This window comes from Nyctereutes procyonoides, unplaced genomic scaffold (assembly GCF_905146905.1).
Source record: "Nyctereutes procyonoides isolate TBG_1078 unplaced genomic scaffold, NYPRO_anot_genome, whole genome shotgun sequence".
In the NCBI taxonomy this organism is placed as follows: Eukaryota; Metazoa; Chordata; class Mammalia; order Carnivora; family Canidae; genus Nyctereutes; species Nyctereutes procyonoides.
Genome location: NW_026575122.1, coordinates 28570990 through 28595730, shown reverse-complemented (window position 1 = coordinate 28595730; position 24741 = coordinate 28570990). Strand labels below are relative to the sequence as shown.

Here is a 24741-nt window from a genome sequence, read left to right as displayed (position 1 = left end):
GGATCGCGCCCTGGGCCAAAGGCAGGCGCTAAACCGCTGCACCACCCAGGGATCCCAATTAATGGGCTAATTAAAATATAATGGTCTTGATATTGTTTGTATCATACCTTAAGTAATAAAATCCTTGTGTAAAAATACAATAAATAATTTTTAGGAAACTTCATTGCTAAGTCTAGGATTTTATTTTATTTAAAGATTTTATATATTTATTCATGAGAGACTCAGAGAGCCAAAGACATAGGTAGAGGGAGAAGCGAGCTCCCCATAGGGAGCCTGATGCAGGACTTGATCCCAGGACCCCAAGATCAGGACCTTAGCCAAAGGCAGGTGCTCAACCACTGAGCCACCCATGTGCTCCACTAAGTCTAGTATTTTAAATGAATTTACTTTGAAACTATAAAGAGAGGAAATACTATAGGAGTTTGCCATTAAAGTATGAATATACATTAAACTAATAAAAATGATACTGAATAAATCCACAAATTATGGAGCAGCATCATGCCAAAAATTATCACAGAAAACAATGTTATCTGTTGTATCACTTACTAGCATTTACTTTTACTTTCCTATTTTTATGCTTTTGACATCTACTTTGAAACGTTTGAGGGCACAATGTTTATTTTGTTCTCATAGAAAACATACTTTATTGCTAGTGTTGATATCCCACATTATTGATGAATGAGTAAGTGTATATATGAATGTAGGAATGAATGAATTTGCAGAGTTGCCAATTAGATTGTTCCTTTTCAAAAAAGTAGCAGAGGAAGCTAGTTGGCATGTCAGGTTTCCGAATTTTCTTATCAGCTTTCTTTGGCCTTAGCTACTGAACTTGTAAAAAATGGAAAGACAAAGTGAAATGAAAGAGTGTCTGGTTTTGCTTTGGCAGGTTCCAGTCTTTTCTTCAAAGCAAGTAAACATGTTTTTAAGAATTCTTTGAATAATTGCACTTATGTTTTCAATTGTGATGAACTCAGTTGATTCTTTGACTCTGGCAGAAACCTGATGAGGAAGTATAGTTCACTTCCTGGAGGGTGGCTCAGATGCTCAAAGCTTTTTCTTTTTAATGTTTTACTAAAAAACTGGACAGATTATTTATTCTTTTGCCAAGATAGTAGAAAGTGCTTGCAGGAAGAGCCTCTACACACAGATTACTAGGAAGTAGAACCTAAATTAATGACTCTTCATTTCCTGTATTCAAAATCTAAGATTCTGATTACTTCATTTGTTCTTTGGAAACATATTTGTATATTATTGAAAATGTCTTTGTTTCCTTTTCCTTATGAAAATTTAAATGAATTTATGTAAAATACTAAAGGGGTATAAAAGGATGTAAGGGATTAGTCAACAGACAAAAAGTCAAGAGTTTTATATTTTAGGTTGTTTAGGTTGGGGGGAATATTTCTCTTTTTCTCTGTCACTCAGTTATCTATTTCTCTCAGTTATTAATCAGATACTACAGTGACTTCTTATGGAACATAACTGGGGTTTCCTGGGCTTTTATTTGAAAGGAATTAGATCCAGAACATAAATTATGCACCTGTTTTTAGCAGTGCCATAAAGACAGATATGGTAACTACACAAAGTGGGAAATACAGAGGATTTAAAAAAAAGATACTTGTCTTAATAGAACTTAATCTGGATATCATGTTATCATTTAGATACTAATGGTAGGTACTAGAAATGCTATGATCAAAAACCTAAAACCCATTCTCAAATTCAATGGAGATAGAGAAATAAACAGCTTCTGACACAGTATGAAAGTGTACTTGTAGAGTGTAAAGGTAAGAATTCCACGCTTACTTGCTTGGTTCTACCATGGTAATTACATTTTAAGATGTAAATTTCCCTTAATTCCTGCTGTTTTTAATTTCTGCTGTTTCTAATTTGAAACCAGAATGATCATTTAATGAAAAACAAAATGATGAGAATTAGAGCTGTTTTCTATCCAGGAGACACAGATGCTTCTCATGCAATTGTAAAAATAAATTCAATATTATTTGCACAGATGGAATTTTGCATTTGAATTTCCTTTGGGATTGTAAATCCTACCCAGGGCACTGCAATAGGACCTAGCTTTCAGATGAATTGTTAGTGGCAACTAAATTTATGAAAGTGTTTTCTATACTACTGGCACCTGGAACCAAGCTGAGACTTCTCTTTTAGAACAGAAAATATTATATTGCTGGATTTAAAAATATTTTACTTTTATAAAACGTGTGGAAGAGAAATAATTTTTTGATGTCAGCTCAAAGAATTCTATTTGGATTTTCCCCAGAATTCAGATGGTGAAAAGAAGAGATACTCTTGGTGAGTTTGTTTCAGTTATGGTTTGAGAATGTTAATACAAGGAGCAAATCAGCATAGACAAAGTAGTTATTAAGCTAGACAAGTCTAATAAAGCTTACCAGGATTGAGGATTGGACAAGTGCAGCCTCTGTTAGTCCATGATTCTGGATATAATGTTCGTTTTCCTCGTAAAATTTTCAATTTGGTAGATTTTAAGACTTTTTTTATCTTCACATTGACCTCAGCATGGGATCCTTTGTCGTGAGCTGATAAAATCTTTATTTTTAGTACTGTAACAGCACAATTCCAAAAGTCAAAATGCATAGAATTTCATAGTACCTTTTGGATTTGGAATAACTTAAATATGCATTTCGGAGTATAATGGAAAAGTTAATTAATGATGGAAATGTGGAAATTTGCTTTAAAAATCATTAGGTACTTGATGAGCACTGAGTAATATGTAGAATTATTGAATCGCTGTATAGTACACCTGAAACTAATATAAAACTATATGTTAACTATACTGGAATTTAAAAAAACTCAAATAAAAAAATCATTAGGCTCACTAACTTTTGCATTGGTTTCACCTTATTTACCTATATTAACTATACTGTTCCTTCTTAGACATTTTCAACCACTGTTTCCCATATCATTAAGCTAAAAGAATATCAGCCATTTGCCTATGGCAGACATAATATTTTTTTTAAAAAAAGATTTTATTCATTTATTCATGAGAGACAGAGAGAGAGAGAGAGAGAGGTGGAGAGAACAGGCAGAGGAAGAAGCAGTCTCCACAGGAGCCCAACGTGGGACTTGATCCCCGGTTTCCAGGATCAGGCTCTGGGCTAAAAGTGGCACCAAACCTCTGAGCCACCTGGGCTGCCCTGCAAACATAATCTTAAATACATTTAGCTATCAAATCCAAATAGAAAGAAGATGTATAGGTAGTAGAATTGTTATACTGGTTTTTATTTAGATTCTGACTATATTTTACTCTGTGGCTCACTGTTTATAAAATTAGGACAAAGAACAAACCAAATGTTACTGCCAGAATACATTTCATACATTCTAAAGAGATTAAATATTTAAGTATTGATTATTTAATCTTCTTCCCTGGTTGTAAAATGCAAGTTGACTGGGGTTAGGATGGCTGTCCTTCCAAATGATGGCAGAGCTTCAGTGTTCTCTATAACTCATGATTCTATTATGCTATGCTCTTCCATCTATGAAACAGGGTGGGGAAGAAAGTAGACCTAAGGAACACTGGAAAAAAAAAAGGAAAACAACAACAACAACAAATAAGGAACACTGGAGGTAGTGTTCTATATTATTCAAAGAGTTCTCATGTGGTCATCTATATCTTGATGGAAAATTCTGTATAATGAGGGAACCCTATATTAGCTGGTCCCAATTTCTGAGAATATGATTGTCAGCAGTCTTTATAGAATCACCAAATCTTAGACTTTTAATGGGTCTTAAGAGTTCATCTTGTTTTAAGTTTGAGGAAGCAAGTTTTAAGAAGTTAAATGAACTTTCCAAATTTGCATGACCAGTAAGTTAGAGGTAGAGTTTGGGCTGGAATCCCAATAAGATAAATGCAGGAAAGGTACATAGCATAGTGCCTTGCTCATAGCTAATGTTCAACAAATGTTCACTATTATTTTTCTATTAGACTGTATGCTCAAAGAGAACAGGAACCTCATTTATTCACTATTAGAGCTTAATAAATAATTGCTAAAGGAATAAACAAATCAATCACATCCCCCCCCCATTAATACAGAGTGGGGGAATGGAAACCTTTTTCCAAGTCTGTAGGTGTATTACACCTAATAAAAACAAGGTATTTCATTACATCATTAAGAGCGTTCGAGTTTTTTTTTTGTTCGAGTTTTCTTAAGCAGAAAATAATATAGTTGTATTAAAAGATGCCAGTGAAGTAGTTTGTAAATTTAGAGAGCTACCAAATATATGTAATATTGACAACCAGTTGTTATTTCCACTAAACTGGCTATCTTTGGACTAAATTTTTTCCTTTTTATAGTAAATACCATTTTTCTTTGAAGTACTTTTCTTTATTGAGCACTATCCTTTTGAAAAGTTTTCTATTATTTAGCCAAATTGTCAGGTAAAAGGAGGGAAATATGCATGTAATTTTCGATAAGATTTATAAGGTTTTTAACATTTACTTTTTAAAATATTTTATGAGATTAAATACAGTGTTATCAAGAACCGAAACACTGGTTTCACAAATCAGGACTTAAAATTTTCTCTTCGTTGTAATGCATATTTTGGTCAGTATGAATTATAGAACAATAAAAAGCCTTAGATACTAGTCAAGAATGTCTTGGCAAGATAAGGCATCTAATTTGCTTTAATAGTAAACATAAAGCCATTTAGAATTTGAAGATAGTAACAGTCTTTACTTAGGGCAGTGACATTTTCCTTTGTTTATATTTTCCTGGTATTTGAAAGGAACAGGAGTCTAGAATATCAGAGAGGGCAGGAAAGAGACTTGGATGGATAGCTATTCTAAGTGCTCCCCAAATATATATCCTCCTCCTCCTCCTCCCTACCAGTTACTGAGCATATAGTATGTGCTAGGTAATGTGCTGTGTGCTTTTCTAAAATATCATTTTACAATATCATCCTTATTTTACAGATGAAGTCTGGAGAGGTTAAGTTACCCATGCATTTGACCAGAAATCAAACCCATGTAGGTCTGAATCCAAAGCTCAAGCTCTTAAGCACTGTGAAATAGTGTTTATTTTTATTTTTTTATTTATTTATGATAGTCACACACACACACACACAGAGAGAGAGAGAGAGAGAGAGAGAGAGAGAGGCAGAGACACAGGCAGAGGGAGAAGCAGGCTCCATGCACCGGGAGCCCGACGTGGGACTCGATCCCGGGTCTCCAGGATCGCGCCCTGGGCCAAAGGCAGGCGCCAAACCGCTGCACCACCCAGGGATTCCCTGAAATGGTGTTTAAAATGATTTCTGCCTAGTATTATTACATGTTAACTGGCACAGATTATTACTCGAAACTGGTATTATTACAGGAAACTGGCACAGGGATCATTTTAGTGACTAGAGACTTCCTTTTTAGATTACTAAGACAAGAAGCATCCATAAGAAAGGATTATGTCATTCTTTTTTCTTTTTGTTATTTGCCTCTTTTCCTTATAGTAGGATGGCCTTGCTTTTGCTCGGCCAGTCTCCTGCCCTGGCCAGGACATTCAGCGCCATCTTTATTAGGAATTATTATAGAAGACCAATGCTTTGATATATTAAGAATGTCATAGACTAAGCCTCCCATTTCCTCAAAAATTCCTTGTACTTGGTTTGAATAGATTCTTAGAAGCATTCAAGGATTTTGAACTTACCATATGAATATTTCATTCCACAGAATGCTTTGGAGTTTCCTAATACCTGTTCTTTACATTCACATTTACCTGCATAAAGTAAATGAAAAATAGTGTTAGTTATTTAGAAACAAAGAAAAAAAAACAGCAAGTAAATCCATGTAGCATAACTCATTTTTTAAATTGAAGTATAATTAACATACACTGTTTTATTAGTTTCAGATGTCAGGTAGTATAACTTTTTAAGGCTTGAGTGATTCATACAACATAATCCATAAATACTAATAAACTTTAAAAAGTCATTCAAACAAAGTAGTGTCACTTTCTGAACAGAGTTAGTTATCATTCAATAAAGTATTGATTTAAAAGAATGTAGAAAGGTGGAAACAATGATATATTTTAATACTTTTAACTTATGATAGATATAGTCCAGTATTAAGAGTCCATGCTAATGGAAAGGAACAACTGAATGGATAAGCTATAGAAAAGACAATAGTCTTTTTACAATTAATGTCCACCATGGCAAAAATCAAATGTAGTAAAATAATCAAGCAGTCCTTTGAAGGTAATGCCATCCAATTTAACAGTATTTGTTGAACACCTATTATGTGTAGGACATGATGCTATATATACACAGGGGTATATAAAGCAGTATGCATTCTTGCCTGGAGACTTACAGCTCAGTAATGTGAATAAAGCAAGCATACAAACAGCAATAAGCATTCTAAGATAGGTATAACATACTTGGGTGGGAGAGCTGCATGTTTGGGAAGATGGGAAAAGGATCTTCATGCCTGAAGATCGATTTGAAATGGACTCTGAAGAATATGTAGTATGTTTACTCCCAACAGCTTAAATTAGGTATTACAGTTATTGTGTGTGAGACATTTGCCAGGCTGTAGAAGACTTTAAAAATGCCTTTGTATATAGTTTTTATATAGCATTCTCATTCATTTATCTGCTTCCTCTCTAAACTGTGAACCTTGAGGACACGGTTATGTCTTATTTATCTTTATATTCCCAGAACCCAGAAGGAATAGGATTTCCATTCTTACTTAACAGATATTTCATCCTTCCCTTTCTGCCCTCACACATTACATTTCATAGGCATTGAATGGCATAAAAGTAGGTAACATTTACCAAGGAGCAGTTACTATGTGCCCCACACTATTTTAAGTGTTTTTTTACTCATTTACTTGTCTAATACCTAACATAGAAATTTGACAAGGACAAGAATACAGAGATAAAAAAGCAAGGAAGAAATGTAAGGGAGAGGGCAGAGTGTATTCGTGGAAGAGTCAGTGGTTCTCTTTTTCCTGAGTACAGATTGAGTTGTGAATAGTAGATGCATCATGGAGGACCAGGAATTGTGACTGATACACAATTAGGACCTGAATTTAATTTGTCAGAGAAAGATATTTAAAAAAAATTGAGTATAGTCCACACACAATGTTACATTAGTTTCAGGTGTACAACACAGTGATTCAACAAGTCTATATGTTATGCTACATTCACCACAAGTGTAGCTACCAACTGTCACCATGCAGTGCTATTACAATACCACTGACCATATTCCTTATGCTGGGTCTTTATTCTCACAACTTATCATTTCATAACTGGAAGCCTGTATCTCCTGCTCCCCTTCACCCATTTTGCTCATTGCTAAAGGGGAGTTTTCAAAACTTATCAGATTAAAGAAGTTACATGAATTAAAACTATCTATCTATAAATATTAACCTGGCATTACTGTATCAGAAGTATTGGAATGGAGAGAAAATGGAAATAGGGACCAGTTAGAAGCTGATGAAATTGATGATAGCAAAAGTAACTGAATTGAGTGCCAACTATAAGCCATAAACTATATAAGGAACTTTATCCATATGATCTTAATATTTATAATAACCTTATGACAGCAGAGTATTTTCTTTTTCTTTTTTAAGATTTTATTTATTTATTCATGAGAGACACAGAGAGAGAGAGAGAGAAGAGAGACACAGGCAGAGGGAGAAGCAGGCTCCATACAGGAAGCCCGACATGGGACTAGATCCCGGGTCTCCAGGATTACACTCTGGGCTAACGGTGGCGCTAAACTGCTGAGCCACCCGGGCTGCCCTACAATAACCTTATGAGATAGGCATTATTTACAAATGAAAAAATAAAGGCTCAGAGAAGTTAATCAGCTTGTCCAAGGCAGTGTAACTAACAAGTAGCAGAGCCAGATTTTTAGCCTGGGTCTGGGAGAATCTGAAACCCCTGATCTTTCCACTGTCCTGTGTCTCTAAGTCAGATGAAATGTGGGTCTGAACTGAAGAGGTGATTGTAGGTCTAGAAAGGAAGAACTATTAAGGGAGGCTGCAGAGTTAGGGTCTAGAGATCTTGTCAATGGATTGGAAGAGGAAGCCTAAGAATGAACTTGAAGTTTTCCGCCAAGGTGAAAGGAGATTGAAGTATTACTAACAAAGTAGGCAAGTTAGGAGGAGAGCATTTCAGGAGTGTATAATTTAAGTATTTTGTTTTTGTTTCTTTTTGGTAGCAATCAGTGATTTAACTTAATTGTTGAAAGGATATGCATGCAGTAGCTTGCAGAGAGGAGAAAAAGCTGAAGAACCAGGACTCAGAAAAGACAAGAATCAGGAGAGCTGCAGAGATCTAGATGGCAGGAACTGTCGTGCAGGCCCTCTCATGCATTTGCCATTGAAATCATGAACTGTGATCACTTTCAGACTTTGTCATTTTTGGCTCAAGACTTAAATTCTGGGGCGAGCACATCTGATTGGCCTGGCCAAGACTATATTAAATGGGGGGGGGGAGGATGGCTCCCCAGAGTAAAGCTGGGTTGCACTACCTCAGAAATAGCAAGAATAAAGGGGAAATGGATCTGGTTAAGCAAAAACAGCAAACGTCTAGTATGAGGAGAATATAAAGAATTAGAGTTGCTGACAACATCCATGTGGAAATGAGGGTATGATTCTGGTGAGACGAGGTTGGGTAGACATGGTGATGTGGCAAATAGTGACACATTGGCTCTAACTAAAGCTGCTCTAGAAACTAGAGAATGACATGTGCAAGTGGAAAATCACAGTGGAATTAGATAGTAGGAATGAGAAATTTAAAGTGCTCAAAATGAGCTGTTGTGATCTGTTAAATAATATTGCATATAATCTAAACACAGCAGAGAGGGTTACTCATTCAGAAACTGGAGTAACCTAAATAGATAGCCTGCAGCCTTTGATAATTCCACCAAGGCAGGAGAGTACAGTAACTACTATGCTAAAAACTCTCATTTGGAACTCCAAATGGCATGTATTATTACTCAACTTACGTTCTCCTTTGTAGTCCTTCAGCCAACAAGAACATACAAAGTTCTGTTATTTGAAGATCTGTGGTTGCTTTCCAACACTTCCTTTTCATATGTTAAGAAATCATACATTAAAATTGTTTTTTTTATAAAGATTACTATTGTAATAATTTTTAAAAAAAGATGTCATTTATTTATTTGAGAGAGAGAGGGGCAGGGAGGGGCAGTGGGGGAGGGAGTGGGATAAGTAGACTGCATGCAGCACAGTGTTGTGGCACTCAATTTCACAGTCTTGAGATCAGGACCTGAGCTGAAACCAAGGGTCTGATGCTTAACCACCTGAGCCACCCAGGCATCCTTAAAATTTGTTTTTGAATGAATCTTTGTTGATCAGGCTTTAACTCAGATGTGTTTTCTTTTTTGTTTTGTTTTTTAATTTTTTTAGATTGATTGATTTTAAAGATTTTATTTATCTATTCATGAGAGACACACAGAGAGAGAGAGAGAGAGAGAGAGAGAGAGAGAGAGGGAGAAACAGGCTCCATGCAGGAAGCCTGACGCGGGACTCGATCCGGGCTGAAGGTGGCGCTAAACCGCTGAGCTACCCTGGCTGCCCCTAGTTTTATTTATTTATTCATGAAAGACACAGAAAGAGAGAGAGGCAGAGACCCAGGCAGAGGGAGAAGCAGGCTCCATGCAGGGAGCCCGATGTGGGACTTGATCCTGGATCTCCAGGATCACGCCCCGGGCTGCAGGCAGCGCTAACCACTGAGCCACCCGGGCTGCCCTCAGATGTGTTTTCTTAAAGGAAATCTGGAAGGGGAGAAAAACCTAGTTAGTTAATATTGGGTTATTAGAACACTGTTTACAGTTCTGCGGTACTGGTTAAAACCAGTTTTCTTGTACAAATTCTATGGAACTATTTGAAGCCAGCTTTGTTGTACAAGTTCTATGGTACTATTTAAAGCCAAATTTTTGCAAGGAGGTGAATTTTACATCTAATGCTCTCCATCTCATAAGAAGTGGTAGAAATTAAGGGTATCTTATTGGTATAGTGCATTATGTTTCTAGTTTTGGAAACTTATGGTAGGTAAATAGGTAGGTAGGCACATATATTTGAGGATGAGCTATGGTGCTTATAAAACTGATTATTACCTTTTTGCTTAAAAAAGGTGCCACAAGCACGGCAGTATTCTATACCCAATGGCACTATTGCCATTTAGCAGGAAACTGAACAATGGCTTCCTCAATCTGGAGCTCCTCCAGATGAATTTCGGAGACTCTCTAGGGGGTATCACAGACCTAACAGCTGTTGTGGGTGTGATTCTGGAGTGATTCCGATTGCCAGCACATTATGTGCTTAATTGATGTGTCACCAGCTCCCTAGTAACATGATTGGCTTAATGAATGTCCTATGGTCCTACATACTTGATTTTTTACAGATTTGGCTTAGCAGACAAAGTTGAATAATTATGAAAATCATTGTGTTAGAAAAGTAAAACTTCCAAAAGTGGTTAAAGTTAAAACTATAGAATTCAGACTATTTAGCATTGAGGCAAAAAATTAATAATGGGAAAGATTTTTTCTTTTTGAAGAGATAAAAGAGATAAATATGGCTACTTTGCATTCTTTTATCTTTCCCACCTTCTTTCCTGTAGTGAACTAAAATGAAACCATTAGGAGAATGATCATAAGATTATGTTAAGTGAGGGACGTCTGGATGGCTCAGTGGTTGTCTGCCTTTGGCTCAGGTCCTGATCCTGGGATCTGGGATCGAGTCCCGCATCTGGCTCCTTGTGGGGAGTCTGCTTCTCCCTCTGCTTATGTCTCTGCCTCTCTCTGTCTCTCAAGAACAGGTAAATAAAATCTTAAAAAAAAGATTATTAAGTGAAAAAATACATGATACAGAATTGCAAATACTAGTGTTTCTCAAATTTGGGTTGATTCTTGAGGAGTCCATAAGTTCTGCATGAAAATGTATTAAAATTGTGGTTTCTTATTTGGCCCCAGTTGCTCTGGTCTCCTTGCTGACCTCAGGGCTTTTGCACTTGCTGCATCTTATACCTAAACTCTCCTTCTTTTATCTGTATGCTTACTCTCTTACCTTTTTCAGTTTTTTTTTTTCAAACATCACCTTTTACAGGACTTTCCTTGATCACTATATTTAAAAGTATGCCCCTGCTGACCACTTATTATCTCCCTCCCTACTTTATTTCTCTATAATATTAGGCAACATGATACTAAATATTTTATTTATCCATTAATTGTCTTCCTCCACAAGAATGTAAGCTCCTTGGAGGCTGGGCTTTTAATACGTTCTGTTCTATTACTATATTTATAGTACCGGCATATGTTACAGGTATTCAATAAATATTTGTTGGATGGAGGAAGGAATTTATAAGAAATTATAATTAGTGAGAAAATGACAAACTGGGAATACACAGAAAAAGAGATCTGATGGGCCAAGAAAGCATGAAAGTTACTAAAACTATTAGTAATCAGGAAAATGTAATTTAAAATGGTGAGGTCCCATTTCATACTCATCAGATTGGCAAAAGTTGAGAGACTTGATAATGTTAACTTTAGAAGCCCAAAAATATTAAATGAGTTGAATTGTAGCTGAATTAGTGAGGTAGAATGGTGGTTGGCCCCTTGTATGTGTTATACAAAAATTTGTGAAATAAATACAGAATATCAGTGAGGATGTGAAACAACAGGATGTCATACTTTGCTGGTGGAATGCAAATCTGTATAACCACTTTGGAGAGGTATTTGGCAATATGTGGTAAATTTGATTTAAAAAAAAAAAAAATTATGGGCAGCCCAGGTGGCTCAGCAGTTTAGCGCCGCCTTCAGCCCAGGGCCTGATCCTGGAATACTGGGATCAAGTCCTACGTTGGGCTCCCTGCACGGAGCCTGCTTCTCCCTCTGCCTATGTCTCTGCCTCTCTCTGTGTGTGTCTCTCATGAATAAATAAATAAAATCTTAAAAACAAAAAAAACAACTTAGGACCCAACTTAGGTTGTACCCTAGGAGAAGGATCAGCAAACATTTTCCAAAAGGTGTAGATAATAAATGTGTTAGGCTTTATGGTCTAAGAGACACAATTAAAGACATTATGTAGGTACTTATATAACTATTAAAACTAAATCTTAGAGCAGGTAGCTTGTGGGTTGTAGAAAAACAGTTGGCAGGCCAGATTTGGTTTGAGGGCCAGTTTACCAGCTCCTGCTCTAGTGAAGCTCCTCTTCTTAAGTGCACAAAGTCACATTTAAGAGAACATTCATTATAGCGTCACATATAACAGTGGAAAATTGGAAATGTTCTAAATGGCAGATAATGAGAGAATAAAAAGTGGCATATTCAAATAATAGGATGCATAAATCTAAAAAAAATACATATTTAGGTCACAAGAAGTTTTAAAGTAAGGGTAAGTTATGTGCATCCAATTTTAAAAACACTCTATTGAGGGGATCCCTGAGTGGCTCAGCGGTTTAACGCCTGCCTTTGGCCCAGGGCCTGATCCTGGAGAACCAGGATCGAGTCCCACGTCGGGCTCCCTGCATGGAGCCTGCTTCTCCCTCTGCCTGTGTCTCTGCCTCTCTCTCTCTGTGTGTCTCTCATAAATAAATAAAATCTTTAAAAAATAAAAACACTCAAAAAAAATAAAAACACTCTATTTACATATGTAGTAAAAACATGAAAATTAATGATAAATACCAAAATTCAGGTTAGTGGTTATTCTGTGGAGTAAGGGAGGCTAGTGGAGTTGGAGATTGGTACAGGTCTTCAAATGTATCTGTAACACTTTAAAATTTAAATAAAAATATGAAAAAATTATGGCAAAACTTAAAATTTGGTAACACTAGCAGGTATGTATATGTGTGTTCACAATACATTTTTGGCAATTGTAAGGTTTAATAAAAAGAATTTTTTGGTGACCATTTCACACAAGTACTGAATCATTACACCTAAACTAATATTTTTTTTAAAAAAAGACTTTATTTATTTATTTATTCATGAGAGACACATAGAGAGAAAGAGGCAGAGACACAGGCAGAGGGAGAAGCAGGCTCCATGCAGGGAGCCCGACATGAGACTTGATTCAGGGTCTCCAGGATCAAGCCCTGGGCTGAAGGCGGCGCTAGACTGCTGAGCTACCCGGGCTGCCCCAACTAATATGTTATATGTCAATTATACCCCAATAAAAGGTTTAAAAAAATTTATTGTAAGTTTCATTTGGATCATTTGGGGAGCACTTTACAATCAAATGCTGACACAAGATTTCATGCCCACATTTGTGTTTGTGTTATGGAGCATGCTGGTGGAGAATAGAACCACTTGAGTTTCTATAAGAAAAGAATAGGGACAGAATGAACACAGAAACCATGTATTCACACCAATATCGTGGCATGCTCATCAAAAAAGGAACAAATAAAACATCATAGGAAAACTGAGTCAGAGGAAATAGTAGCATAGACTTGATAGACTCAAAGAACCTTTATACAGGAAAGAGTGTTTTGGCTTCAAGTATAGATCATCTTTCATGTTCAATTAATGGTGTTAAATTGAATTTTATTAGTTTTGTTATTTGGCTTATAATTAGTTTATAAAATTATTTTTGCTTTTTAGTTTTAAAAAAAGATATAAACATAAGGAATTCATACTTAGCTTTGTGTATATTAAGTTATACTAGGTCTGTAAGAATATTTTTCCTTTAAATAGATCTCTACATTTCCAAACTTGATATATTTACTAGCTCTCCCCTGTGTAAAACAGTATGAAAACATTAATAGTTTGGGTAATGAGATTTGGGTATATTTTTACTGTGATGTTTTGCATTTTCCAGATTTTCTATATTAATTAGATATGTTACTCTAGGGCAGCCTGGTGGCTCAGTGGTTTAGCGCCGACTTCAGCCCAGGGTGTGATCCTGGAGACCCGGGATGGAGTCCCACATGGGGCTCCCTGCATGGAGTCTGCTTCTCCCTCTGCCTGTGTCTCTGCCATTCTCTCTCTCTCTCTCTGTGTGTGTCTCTCATGAATAAATAAATAAAATCTTCATTAAAAAAAGATATGTTACCCTAACAATCAGAAAATAAACAAAAGCTTGTTAAAATACTCCTAAGCTAACTCCTTAATAGTTTTATGCTTATGGGCAGCAGGAGGGGGTCACTACTTTATTAACCTCAGGACTAAAGAGTTCCCCCTCATAGGTTCCAAGAGTTGTTTCTTTGTCACGAATTGCTGTTACTCCAGACCAGACCTGGAAATAAGATATCTGGTTATATCTATTATCTCACCTGAGTGTCGAAGTGCAGAAAATCCTTGCTCATCCTCCCACTCCCAGGTTGGTTCGCTTTTATTATGAGTGGAATGGAAGTCAGGAATTTCATGATACCAGTCTATGTCTGCGCTGCTAATAAAATTGAAAATGATGAAGTTAAGGGCTTTCTTAGAATCTGAATGAAATGAACACATATATGGAGACTTCAAACTAATCAGGTACCTTCCCATCCTTTGTAGTTTTCAGAAAGAGTGTTTTAGGGGCCTATACCACCCTCTAGAATCTTGCAAGAACAAATGACTCTGCAATTTGACAAAAATTCTTTAAAGAGCTGTGCAAATACATCTTTGCTCCCCTGACAATATGCAAGATTTTCCACATCACTACCAGATCTTCCAAAGAATCTGAAGGACACACAGAGCAAGAGCCATGAGCATTCACCTGCTGATACAGTCTCCTGTGAGTGGGTCACAGCTCCCTGCGCAGTCACAGGGCCTGCAGCCATAGTCTCCGAAGCCCCAGTACCCCACCATACACCTGTCACAGTGTGGCCCTGCCACCCCAGGCTTGCAAGGGCAGTCACCATTGCTGGGGTCACAGAAGGTCACTGAGCTGAAAGGAAGAGCAGCTGATCCAACTGGATGACAGGAACACACTACAACAGAGAAGACACACAAAGACCAATGAGTAACTGGTTATCTATGATCTGTGAAGATCAATCCTGAAATGATTTCCCTTCACCACCCACTGTACCTCTAAGGCTCCCCCTTTAGCCAGTTGGTATATGCCCAGAGAATGAAACTTAATTAAATTACAGATGAGAAGATAAAATCAGGAAAGTACAGTTGCTGCAAAATGAAATACATTATTTATTCTAAATTAGAAGGCATTAAATGTGAATGGCTTTTGCTTGGGGTGTTGAGAATGAATCAGCAAAGAAGACAAAAAAGGAGCAGTTAGCCAGAAAGGAAACAAATCATGAGAGTATGGTGTTCTGGAAGTTAAAGTTTCAACATCAGGTAGGCAGCATCAACTGTGTTAAATGCTGCTAGTCCCAAAAGAGATTGGGAATATATTTTTGGATTTGAAAACATGAAGACCACTGGTGTCCTTGATAGGAACAGTTTCACTGTAAATATGAGTGGTGAACCTATCTGAGGAGGATTTAAGAAATGGGAGTAGAGGAATTTGCCCTTCTTCTAGAAGGGCACAGAAATGTGGTGGTAGCTAAAACTGGACGAGGGTATGAATGGAAGTGAACGTTTGAGTTTTTGTTTTGTTTATTTAAGATGAGAGAGAGAGAGACAGAGACAGAGAGAGACAGAGACACAGGCAGAGGGAAAACAGGCTCCATGCGGTGAGCCCGACGTGGGACTCAATCCCGGGACTCCAGGATCATGCCCTGGGCCAAAGGCAGGCGCTAAACTGCTAAGCCATCCGGGGATCCCCCTGTTTATTTAAGATGAGGGAAATTAGAAATTGGAACAGGTTTGATGTTGATGGGAATGATCCAATAAAAAGGGGAAAGCTGATGACCAGAAGAAAGCTGGGAGCACTGTTGGAGGATATTTAAGCATACGTAAGTAAGGGAGATAGACAGGATCTGGTATAGAATTGAGAATGGTGCCAGAAGAAAAGGTACTGGCCGTGGATAGGAACATGATCAGTTCATGGTAACAGGATGCAGGGCAGAGCTTATGGAGTCAGATGTAGGAAAGTGGACAAATGAAGTCATGGGAGCTGGTGGAAGTTTTCTTTTCTGATTCTTGTATTTGCCTCTAGGAGGCAAAGTCATCAGGTGAGAGATGAAGAGTGTCAGTGGGAGAGTGAACGACAGACATGGAAAGCGAAGTATAATTTCCAGGCACATAAAGGCCACACTTGAGGTTAGTCATCATGAATTTATAGTGATACAGCCAAGAGGGTTCAGATTTGAGATGGGAAGAAAGCTGGGTTTACTTTGCATGGTGTTATAGACTGGTACCCCCAGATTCATATGTTGAAGCCTAGTCTCCAGTGTGATGGTATCTGGAGGTGGGGTCTTTGGGAGGTTTGGATGTGGTCTTGAGGGTGATGACATTGGTGCCCTTATAAGGGGATGAAAAGCTCAGTGCTCTCTTCTCTGTGAAGGATGTGGGGCTACAAGAAGTTGGCAGTCTACAACCTAGAAGAGAGCTCTCACCAGCACCAAACTGTCCTGAACGTCGGTTTGTTTCCTCAGTAGGGTATCTAGGTCTCATGGAGATTTCATGAGAATGAAATGATTTTTAAATGAAATTACTTTAGCAAGATACATAGCACAGTCTGACACCTCCTAGGCTAATTCTTCCTGCTAAGTTCCTCTCAACTGATAACACTCTAGATCCCATTTCTCCTTCATCCCCTTAGAAACATCTATTGATTAATTTGTCATTAAAATCATAGTTTGGCTTTAGTTTGGCCTCAAATTTCAACTACTGACTATGTGACTTTTGGCAATATACCTAGCTTCTCATTATCACAGTTTTCTCATTATCACAGTTTTCTTGTCTTTAAAATGGAAATGAGAACCACGTCTATCTTCATATGATTGTTGTGTGGATAAAAGGAGATCATGTATGTAGTGTATGGCTACATTAGTGTAGTGTCTGGCATATGGTTAATTAATAGTGAACTAACAATTTAATTCAATAAATAATTCTTGTAGAAGTATAGGATCTATGCTTGTGTAAGTAATGGTGCCAGCCCTCAAGGAATTCATGGTCTTGTTGGGGAAATGGAGGAGTAAATAAAAACTTTCCATACACTGTGCCTAGACACTCTAATAGAGGCCTGTGCCTGCTATGGGAGCACAGAAAAGGTAACACAGGTTGAGGGAATTACATGGAAATTGTTTTTTTTTAATTGTATTTAAATTCAATTAACTAACATAGAATGTATTATTAGTTTCAGAGTCAGAGTTCAGTGATTCATGAATTGCATATAACAGCCAGTGCTTGTTACTTTAATGCCCATCATTCTGTTACCCCATCCCTCCACTCAGTAACTCTTACTTTGTTTCCTATGGTTAAGAGCCTTGGGGCACCTGGGTGGCTCAGTAGTTGAGTGTCTGTCTTCTGCTCAGGTCTTGATCCTGGGGTTCTGGGATCGAGTCTTGCCTTGGGCTCTCCATAGGGGGCCTGCTTATCCCTCTGCCTATGTCTCTGCCTCTCTCTGTGTGTCTCTTATGAATAAATAAAATCTTTAAAAAAAAGGAGTCTCTTATGGCTTGTCTCCCTCTGATTTCATCATATTTTATTTTTCCCTCCTTTCCCCTATCATCCTCTGTTTTGTTTCTCGAATTCCACATATGAGTTAAATCATATGCTAATTGTCTTTCTCTGATTGACTTATTTTGCTTAGCATACTATCCTCCAGTTCTATCCCCATTGTTGCATATAGCAAGATTTCATTTTTTTGATGGCTGAGTAATATTCCATCATATATATTTATCCACTCATCTGTCGCTGGACATCTGGGCTCTTTCCACAATTTGGCTACTGTGGACATTGCTACTATAAACATTGGGGCTCAGGTGCCCCTTTGGATCACTACTTTTGTATCTTTGGGGTAGATACCTGGTAGTGCAATTGCTGGGTCATAGGGTAGCTCTGTTTTTGATTATTGAGGAACCCCTACACTATTTTTCAGTGTAGCTGTACCAGTTTGCATTCCCATCAACAGTGTAAGAGGGTTTCCCTTTCTCCACATCCTCGCCAACATTTGTTGTCTCCTGACTTGTTAATTTTAGTTATTCTGACTGGTGTGAGGTGGTGGTATCTATTGTGGTTTTTATTTGTATTTCCCTGATGCCAAGTGTTGTTGAACATTTTTTTCGTGTGTCTGTTGGCCATTTGTATGTCTTCTTTAAAGAAATGTCTGTTCATATCTTCTATCTATCTCTTGACTGGATCATTTATTCTTTGGGTGTTGAGTTTGTAAGTTCTTTATAGATTTCAGATACTAGCCCTCTATCGATAAAACATTTGCAAATATCTTTTCCCATTCTTTCGGTTGTCTCCTGGTTTTGCCAACTGTCTCCTTTGCTATGCAAAAGGTTTTTATCTTGATGAAGTCCTAATTGTTCATTTTTGCCTTTGTTTTCCTTGCCTTTGGAGATGTGTCTAGCAAGAAGTTGCTGCAGCTGAGGTCAAAGAGGTTGCTGCCTGTGTTTTCCTCTAGGATTTTGGTGGATTCCTGTCTCACATTTAGGTCTTAAAAAAAAATTAATTTATTTATTCATGAGACACACACACACACACAGAGGCAGAGACACAGGCAGAGGGAGAGCTAGGCTCCATTCAGGGAGCCCGATGTGGGACTAGATCCCGGGCCTCCAGGATCAGGCCTTGGGCGGAAGGCAGTGCTAAACCACTGAGCCACCCGGGCTGCCCCACGTTTAGGTCTTTCATCCATTTTGAGTTTACTTTTCACGTGGAGATTCTAAAGGAGGGGTCATTTAGATACCTGAGCTGATCCTAAAAGATGAGTAGGAGTTTGCAAGCTGAAAAGGAGACGGAAGATAGTCATATATCTCAGTCTTCAGATACTCTTCCCACTGCATTTATTTTAGATAATTAAAACAAAATTTAATGGTGGGAAAAACACACACCACAAAATGCAGCATCTTTATCATTTTTAACTGAATAGTTCATCCCTACTGCATTTTGTTTCTGCATTATATGTGGAAGCTCTCATTGCTCCCTGAAAATGTGAAGCTCTTTCCTGCCATGGTGCCCCTTATCATTCCTACATTGCCTTTCCCAGCTTGTCCATCTGGACCCTGACATGCTTCCTTGTCCCCCTCCCTCCAGACAGTCTAGCACTCTCCTCTATGCTGCCTCTCCCTTTAGTATATATTTCTATTTTGTGTGCATTATAGTACATCATTATTTGTATGCCTGTTTCCCCTACTAGTAGGCTCTAGACTCATTGACAGAAGGATCTTTATCTTCTTCCTCTTCTTCTTCTTCCTCCTCCTCCTCCTCCCCCTCTTCTTCCTCCTTCCTCTTCTTCTTCTTCTTCTTCTTCTTCTTCTTCTTCTTCTTCTTCTTCTTCTTCAAGATTTAACTTACCCATTTGAAACAGAGAGAGGGACAGAGAGCGTGTGCACAAGTGAGGGGAGGGGCAGAGGGAGAAGCAGACTCCTCCCTGAACAGGGAGCCCAACGCGGGGTTTGATCCCAGGACCCTTAGGATCATGACCTGAGCCAAAGGCAGATGCCCAGCTGACTGACCCACCCAGGGACCCCAGATCTTTATCTGCTTTTTTTTTTCCAGTCCGCAGAACTGTATCTGGTATATAGTAGAATTCCACATCAGCATTTGTGAAATGGACCTGAAGGACATTCCCTGCTGTAGGAATCATATGTGAAAGGGCAGGGCCTTTTTGGAGAGTGTGAGAACTGTAGAATGTACATTGAGTGGAAAGCAGTGGAAGCTCATAAGGCAGAGGAAAAAAGTCACAGGGTTAGGGTTGGAGCCGGATTGTAGAAGGGACTAACCCAAGAGGTTGAATTTTGTCCTGTGGGTATAAAGAGCCATAGGAAGTAACACTTTAAAAAAGCAGAATTATGACATGGATATAATTTAATTTTGAAGATACTTGAGTGGCATTGTGTGAAACAGACTAGAGTAGGGAGAGGCTGATGGCAGGGAAACAAAAGAAATGAGAGAGAACAAGGAATGGGACTAAGAGAGGAGATGCCAGAACAGGAGGAAAGGTTGGATGTGAAAAGCCTCTATATTTAGGTTGAAATGATAGGATTTGGAGGTCATCTTGATGTGAGGCAAGAAGCCACTGTTGAGAGACAAAGAGGAACTGAGGAAGATTTTCACATGTCTAGCTTATAGGAGTGAATGACCAATTTTTCTCTTAAGTTAGCAAGGCACTGTTGACTTATTTGTTTTTAATTAATTAATTAACAAGGAAATAATTTGGAGAGTTGTATGCTATGTAACACAAAATGCATCAAAATGTATCAAAGTGCTATTGTGAAGACATTAAATGAAATCACATAATCCAATATAAACATTTCATTGTTTTGAGATGACCAAATCAATAGTCACTGCCAATATTCAGTTCCAAGTCAGCCTGGTTCTTGACAGCAAATAGGGGAGCCAGAAGAAAGAGGAGGTCTTGGACTTCCATCTATTGTAATATATGGCTTCCCACTGGCACCATTATCTTTCACTCTAATAGAAAATTCAAGCCTAGGATTTAACCTCCCTGTACTACCATAGACCTTAAAACCTACATATTTCAGGAATGGCCAGAGAAGAATGTGATTCTATCACATGTGCTAGTAGGTTTCTGTCAATGTGACTTTTTACATAATTACAAGATAAAAATACCATTTGGAAACTATGCAGAACTAGCTCCAGGCAGACAGCGCTGACACTTTTCATGACATGGTTTTCAAACTGCACACCAAGGCCTGACTTGCATACCTCTCTCCTGAAGTTTGTGGAGCAGTCACTATTTGACACATGTAATCTACATTTCTTATTTTCTTCCAAAATGCAAATATATTTTCTTCTTGCTTGGGGGAAAAAAAAGGTCTGCCTAGATTCTGCTTCAGGTTCTGATTCTCCAAGGAATATTTCTTACTGATTATTGATTCTAAGGTGCAACCCAACCACTTAACTTTTTACATATTCATTATGTATGAAGAATGTCAAAGTTGCAGCCCTGTTGGCATAACATAAATCCTTGACATAAGCTTTGTCTTTTTGTTGGAAGATAATAGTAAAGATTGAACTATCATCATATACTATCATTCTGAGCTTAATTTTTTTTCAGTATAATTTTTGGTAAAGCTATGGTGAGTTGTCTTTATTTTTTTATTTTATTTTATTTATTTATTTTTGGTGAGTTGTCTTTAAAAGCCAAAACAGTGCTTTGGGTAGCAGCTGGGTATATTTTAAAAGCTATATGGCCTATCTAGGTATTAAATGATTCATCATTGGAATAATTATCACCTTTCCCGAGTCTCTCCCCCAAACCATTTGCCCACTGCCGCTCTCTCAATCAAATTGGCAGAATAAAATTACTGAAAATGGCATTTTAAATTCCTAAATATTGTTACAAGGTTTCTTTAATAAATGCAAATGACTAATTTTAAATAGTACATTCTGTACTGGTGTGTCCTGTTATAAGAAACCCTGAAACAATAATACAAAATATTCAAAACAGGTGAGAGAGAGGAAAGGAAATGGGTACTTTTACAAAAGATTTCACAACAGGTTCCCTTCAAATAATGAATATATAATTGCTAAATATTATTCAAATTTTATTTACAGACATATGGTTGCAGTAATACATGTATTATGTGAAACACTGTCTCTCTATGGGCATTTACAGAAAAGAGTTAAGACATGGGACTGTTCTGCAGTATCTTTTACCAGGAAACATACTGTTGGTGAAACAATGGTCGAACACATTTTTAAATAACCTTGTTTTTCCTACATGGCTCTGCAATTAATACTTGTTTCAATCATAATACAGCTTGTTTGGAAATTGCCTATAAGATCTTTTAGTAAGACAGAAAATAAAACAAAGGCGATATAACAGAATTTGTAAGGGCACCAACTTAAAAGTCAGACTAGATGAATTCAAATTCTGATCATGAGGCTTATTCTTTATAAGAGTTTGTGAAATTAACTTCCTTGTTTCAATTTTCTTACTGATGGAGTATGATTAGTAATACCTATGCAATGGGGTTGGGTGAGGATTGAACAAGATATTGTATGTAGTTAGCAGCACCAAATGCCCAGAGAATACTATTATTATTATCTGGCTGAAACATATTAGTTAAAACAATGTCCAACATGGGGCCTCGAACTCATGACCCTGAGATCAAAGTTGCATACTCTTCTGACTAAATTGGCCAGGTACCCAACATGTTAGTTTTTTAAAATCCACCATTCATTCACTCATTCATTCACACCTTTGCCAAAGGGTTTTGTTTGTTTGTTTGTTTTTAAAGATTTTATTTATTTATTCATGAGAGACACAGAAAGAAGCAGAGACATAGGCAGAGGGAGAAGCAGGCTCCCTGCAAGGAGCCTGATGTGGGACTCGATCCCAGGACCCCAGGATCAGGACCTGAGCCAAAGGCAGACACTCAAACACTGAGCCACCCAGGTGCCCCACCAAAGAGTTTTTGAACTTTAGTGTTAACATGAACTATGCCAGAGGCTGAAGATATAAAGAAGAATACAGAGTCATCGCTAACTCTTCAGTCAATTAAGGGAGATATGCAAATACATAATTACAGACAATAAATGTTATAACAGAGGTAGCCCAGGGTGCATGCGAACACAGAGAAAAGAGCAAACTGTCTTATTGTAGATATGAGGGTTTTTAAAAACCAATTTTAACAATTGGTTTCCAAATTAGGCTGAAATTCTTCACTTTGCACTTGGGAGGAATTTGGTGGCAAACAGCTTTCTTGACAACTTTGTCTCACAGAATTAGGTTACTCTCCTACTACATATTCTTTTCTTTGGATAAAATAAATTTATCTGCTCTTACTCTCCTTTTATGGATAAGAGTATATTGAAAACAGGACATGATCTATGATCCTGTTGCTTAGAGGGAGATATCCCATCATGTAATCTAGGACAGGAGTCACAGCTGTCAACCTACGTGAACATAATAAGTATGTAAACACGAATACCGAATGGCCAGGGACATAATAGGAGAGTTATGGCTTCCTTTATTCTGATGGAGTTGCTAAAGCTTTTAGTAGTGGAGTCAAAAGTAACAGTTGCTGCCTTTTCTCTTTATTCCCATCTTCTCCAGAACGCTATGAGTTGTTTGCACATCTTTCATTCAGAGTGATCATGATGCCAAGCTTACCATCAAAACAGCCTATTGCATTTAGCATCTTACCACTTTTAAAAGTCACCAGGATTCCTTGGTATTCCCTGATGGCTGTAGCTTTTGCTATTCTGTTAGTAAAAGCAACATCAAGAGCAGAACACCCTGAAAATCCTTGCTCCTGTTTTAGCTTTTCTAAAAACAGAACTCAAAGTTCAAGGCCCTCAGCTGGGTAAAGAGGCAGCTTGTCAAGGGCTTTCACCACTGCCCAGTGGCCACTCCTTCAGCAGAGCCTCCCAGCCTCCCAACACTGTCTTCCCCAGAAAAGGCCAAGGCCCTCCATAATTCCTGATGGGGAATTTTATATATCAAAGCCATTTCAAAAGCTGCCCAGCTGCCCAGCTGCCCCCTAGCCCTGCCCTGAGGTTCTTAGAATTGGAATTAAGGGCAATCTGAGATGCAGCTCTTACTATATCAAGCGTGAAGTTAAATGTTAGATAAAATTAAGTCTTCTACCTTTTTTGGTACTGTTTTCTCCTTTCCTTCTACTATCAATTATTTTTGCTAGTGGATGAACAGCTATGGAAAAATAAAGAAAAAGTTGTGAAAAAAGGCAATTTTCAAAGGCAAAATGTTTTATCCCTATACTCTCATAGGAAAATTTTTTTAAAATTCATCATTTACATATACATTTACATATAATATACATTATGTTCAAAGATAGCTGGTACCACTAAGGAGGGCCCTGGATGGGATGAGCACTGGGTGTCATGCTGTATGTTGGCAAATTGAACTTAAATAAAATATTTTTTAAAAAGATAGTGCCACAATATTCAAGATGAATGTTAATTTCAAATAGTATGTTATAATAAATCTAATAAGAAAATAATATAAATTAAGACTTGTCTTTCAGTTACTGAAATGCAATGTCTCCTAAAGTCATTGTACATACCACACTGAAGGAGATCCATACATGCATAAATCTAGTCATTTGTGTGCCTATGAAATACTTTAAAAATAAATGTAAGGTATTTAAGTATATTTCCTATGTACTTTATATTTCTATAAACTTTAAATGAGTAATACAAATAAATACAAAAGTCATATCCTTTGTTTTAATGCTTTACTATGTGACCACTGCTCAGACCCTTAATTTGATTCCTGTATCTTTTCTTTCCTGTTTACTAGTCATAACTGGGGGAGTTACTATTTATTTCTGGGTATATCTTAAAGATTTTAGACAGCTAAATAACCAATTTTATATTCCTGGGTTGCTACTTCAATCAAAAGTGAAGAAGAATTTGCCTGTACTTTTGAGTGTACAGACAAATTCCATTACAGGAAAACTTTTAAGGATAGTTTTATTTTTTATTTTTATTTTTTTAAAGATTTTATTTATTTATTTATGAGAGACACAGAGAGAGATAGAGACACAGGCAGAGGGAGAAGCAGGCTCCATGCAGGGAGCCTGACGTGGGACTCAATCCCAGGTCTCCAGGATCACGCCCTGGGCTCAAGGTGGTGCTAAACCACTGAGCCACCGAGGCTGCCTTGAAGTATAGTTTTAGACACTGTATTTCACTCTGAAGAATTTGGTTATATCAAGCACCATTATCTTTTTGTTGAAAAAAACCTTCTGAGTTCCCATTCCACTCAGGCACCATCTA

At 37.6% G+C, this 24741-nt stretch overlaps 1 protein-coding gene across 2 annotated transcripts in view; it reads right to left on the bottom strand.

The window, feature by feature from the left end:
• The window catches only part of NTN4 (netrin 4), a 121974-nt gene that overhangs the window by 5240 nt on the left and 91993 nt on the right, over positions 1-24741 (bottom strand). The window contains exons 6-9 of one of the 2 annotated variants that reach the window (XM_055336500.1): positions 14675-14888; positions 14250-14365; positions 5670-5738; positions 2406-2576 (exon numbers count right to left, since the gene is read on the bottom strand). In XM_055336500.1, coding sequence (XP_055192475.1) covers positions 2406-2576; positions 5670-5738; positions 14250-14365; positions 14675-14888 — 570 coding nt within the window. The remainder of the gene's footprint in view (positions 1-2405; positions 2577-5669; positions 5739-14249; positions 14366-14674; positions 14889-24741) is intronic. The other variant, XM_055336501.1, reaches the window with a different exon arrangement.